The 2,368-nt window shown below is 35.1% G+C and overlaps 2 protein-coding genes across 2 annotated transcripts in view; one reads left to right on the top strand and one right to left on the bottom strand.

The window, feature by feature from the left end:
• Positions 1-2,368, bottom strand: part of LOC134848411 (TBC1 domain family member 25-like) — a 548,746-nt gene that overhangs the window by 326,148 nt on the left and 220,230 nt on the right. The gene's annotated exons all lie outside the window — the stretch shown is intronic.
• The window catches only part of LOC134848442 (phospholipid scramblase 3-like), a 45,401-nt gene continuing 43,454 nt past the window's right edge, over positions 422-2,368 (top strand). Inside the window, exon 1 of the mRNA XM_063865903.1 lies at positions 422-836. Within this exon, the coding sequence (XP_063721973.1) occupies positions 599-836 (238 nt within the window). The 5' untranslated portion in view covers positions 422-598. The remainder of the gene's footprint in view (positions 837-2,368) is intronic.

The raw sequence follows: 2,368 nt of genomic DNA, 5'->3' as shown, positions 1-2,368 counted from the left end.
TTCTTTATAAAAGCAATTTGCTTGGCTTCAAAAATACTCTAATTCACCGTAACAGCCCATTATCTCATTTTGCGATTTTCCATCCATTATTTACCTTTTAAAGAGGAGTTTCCCTTTAATTTTTTCCATTAATTTTTCTGTGGACAGCCTTAGATCCCACCAGGAGTAAAAATTTTGTGTTTGAAGTTCAATTAGCTCTTATTTTTCAAGTGAACGAGTTCTTTTTCATATTGAATGGCGATTTACTTGTTCTAAAGGCGGCTTTTAAAAATTGGAAGTCATGTTTTTGTCAGTTTTGGATTTTTTTTTTGATTAATCACGTTAGTTTGATTAAGCGGCGATTGTTAATTTTCAGTCACGCGATTTTTTTTTGATAAAATTCCAATAACAGTCCGAATTCCATCAACTTTGGCACAACTGAGTCTAAATCACAGAGATAAAAATTGAAGAATTTGGCACTTGGATCTAATTTATACTCGGCTTACGTAATACTAACTTAAGCTACCTGAATTTTAATACTAAAAAAATATTTGCGTGCAGATTTCCAAGTGTTTTGCTCAGGATTAAATTGGAAGCAAAAATAAAAATTAAGTCAAAAATGGAAAATTTGGTCGGCAAACTGGACAACCAAGAAGCCGATGCAGTGAATGCAGCCGGAAACAACAAAGAATGGGGAGACTTGCCGGAAAAATTGGGGGGACACGTGAATGGGGAGGGTGAGGAGAGTGTGACTGCTCCAGTGATGGATCTGGAACCCCTTCCGGAGGATCTGCAGGCACTGACTGTTCTGGAAAAAGTGGGATACGTCAGAGTTGAGCTGCCACTCAGAGCCAGAGGTATCCAATATTATATAAACCTTTATTTCATTCTACTTCACTTTACGGTATCACTGAAACCGTGGAGGAGTGTTGATGGTGCCAAGTATAAAACATTATTCCATGTTGTAGGAAGTTACGTAAGATTAACACCTTCCCTCCCCTAAAACGACAACTTCGAAATTCTTTTTTCAATGCTTTTGTTTTCGTTTTTCTGAAGTTCATATGCAATGATGACTATTTAAACTTTTGTGATGGCAATTGGCGATGGAAATTGGGGACACTTTGACTGGGTCCTGAGACGTCTGTTTATATTCCGCGGAGTTCGCTTATTTAAGAAACTGCATATGACGAACAGTCCCAGAATAAGTAAGTGAAAAGTTCAAGCTTTCACCCGAGTTAAGGAACGGAAACTTTGCTCACGTTTTGGAATTCTCTCTATTTACCCGGGTTGACCTCCATAGACCGAAAATGCTAATCATACAATTTCATACACTTAGTCTATGGAAAAATGCTAGTCATACAAATTTGCAAAATGAGTTTAATCAAATTTCAAAGGTGTTTTAAAGTTGTTTTGGTATCGAAATTGGTATCTCTTCATAAAAAAGGAAAAAAAATGGTATGAAAAAAATGCTACCCATACAATTTCCATATATGGAAATTGTATGATTAGAATTTTTTTTTTAATTTTTTTTTTGAAAAAAAAAAAGCTTTGATCAATCAATTCAACTGCTGGCAAAACATTTAAGCGTTTTTTGGGCTGCTACGACTGAAAACTTTGACTTTTTTTATTTTTGTTTTCTGAAAAAAAACACTAGTCATACAATTTCCATATATGGAAACTGTATGACTAGCATTTTTTTAATGGCGACGACAAAATTTTTTTGAAGTTTTACTAAGCGATCATTGCTGGTTGAATGCTTAGTAATTTTATCCTAAATTATAAGTCTCACCTTAGATCGTCAAATTGTCTTGACAAAAAGTAGAGTAGAAACAATAGTTAGAAGAGGTATGAATTAATTAGTTGGTTAGATACAGAGCACTGGGTTATTAGATTATATAAATGAATCGAACAGCTTAAAGAAATATACCTATGAGGGGAGGTTGAGCTAATCTTATTTTGTTCATCAATATTTTATCTTCTTACTAAGGTCGGTGGCTGATTAGTATGTATGGTTGCCCTTGATGTTTGTCCAAGTCAGCACTTCTGGTTGGGTCGTCTGAATCGTCTTGCCGTAGTCCTTTGGGTACTTGTAGTCCAGACTTCCTCGGGGGTGCGTATCTCGAGTATCTCGATTTATAATGTTTCAAATCAAACTTAAACTGAGAATTTATTCTCTTTTTATAAATGAAAAGGGCTAGATTAATTTTAGTGTTAGGGCAGAAAAGAAAAATTATTTATTTTTTAAAAGATCTGACTGAAGAGAAATGACTTGCTGCTGACTGAGCAAATTGAAAAACTGAAGATTTCAGGCCAGTCCTTTTGCTCATAAGCATAAACCGGCGGCTGATTCAATCTTTGGTTATTCAGTTTTCACCTGCTCCTTTGTTCT

Source organism: Symsagittifera roscoffensis, chromosome 6 (assembly GCF_963678635.1).
Source record: "Symsagittifera roscoffensis chromosome 6, txSymRosc1.1, whole genome shotgun sequence".
Classification (NCBI taxonomy): Eukaryota; Metazoa; Xenacoelomorpha; order Acoela; family Convolutidae; genus Symsagittifera; species Symsagittifera roscoffensis.
Note: the sequence above shows the minus strand (reverse complement) of the source record. Positions and strands in the feature narration are given on the sequence as shown.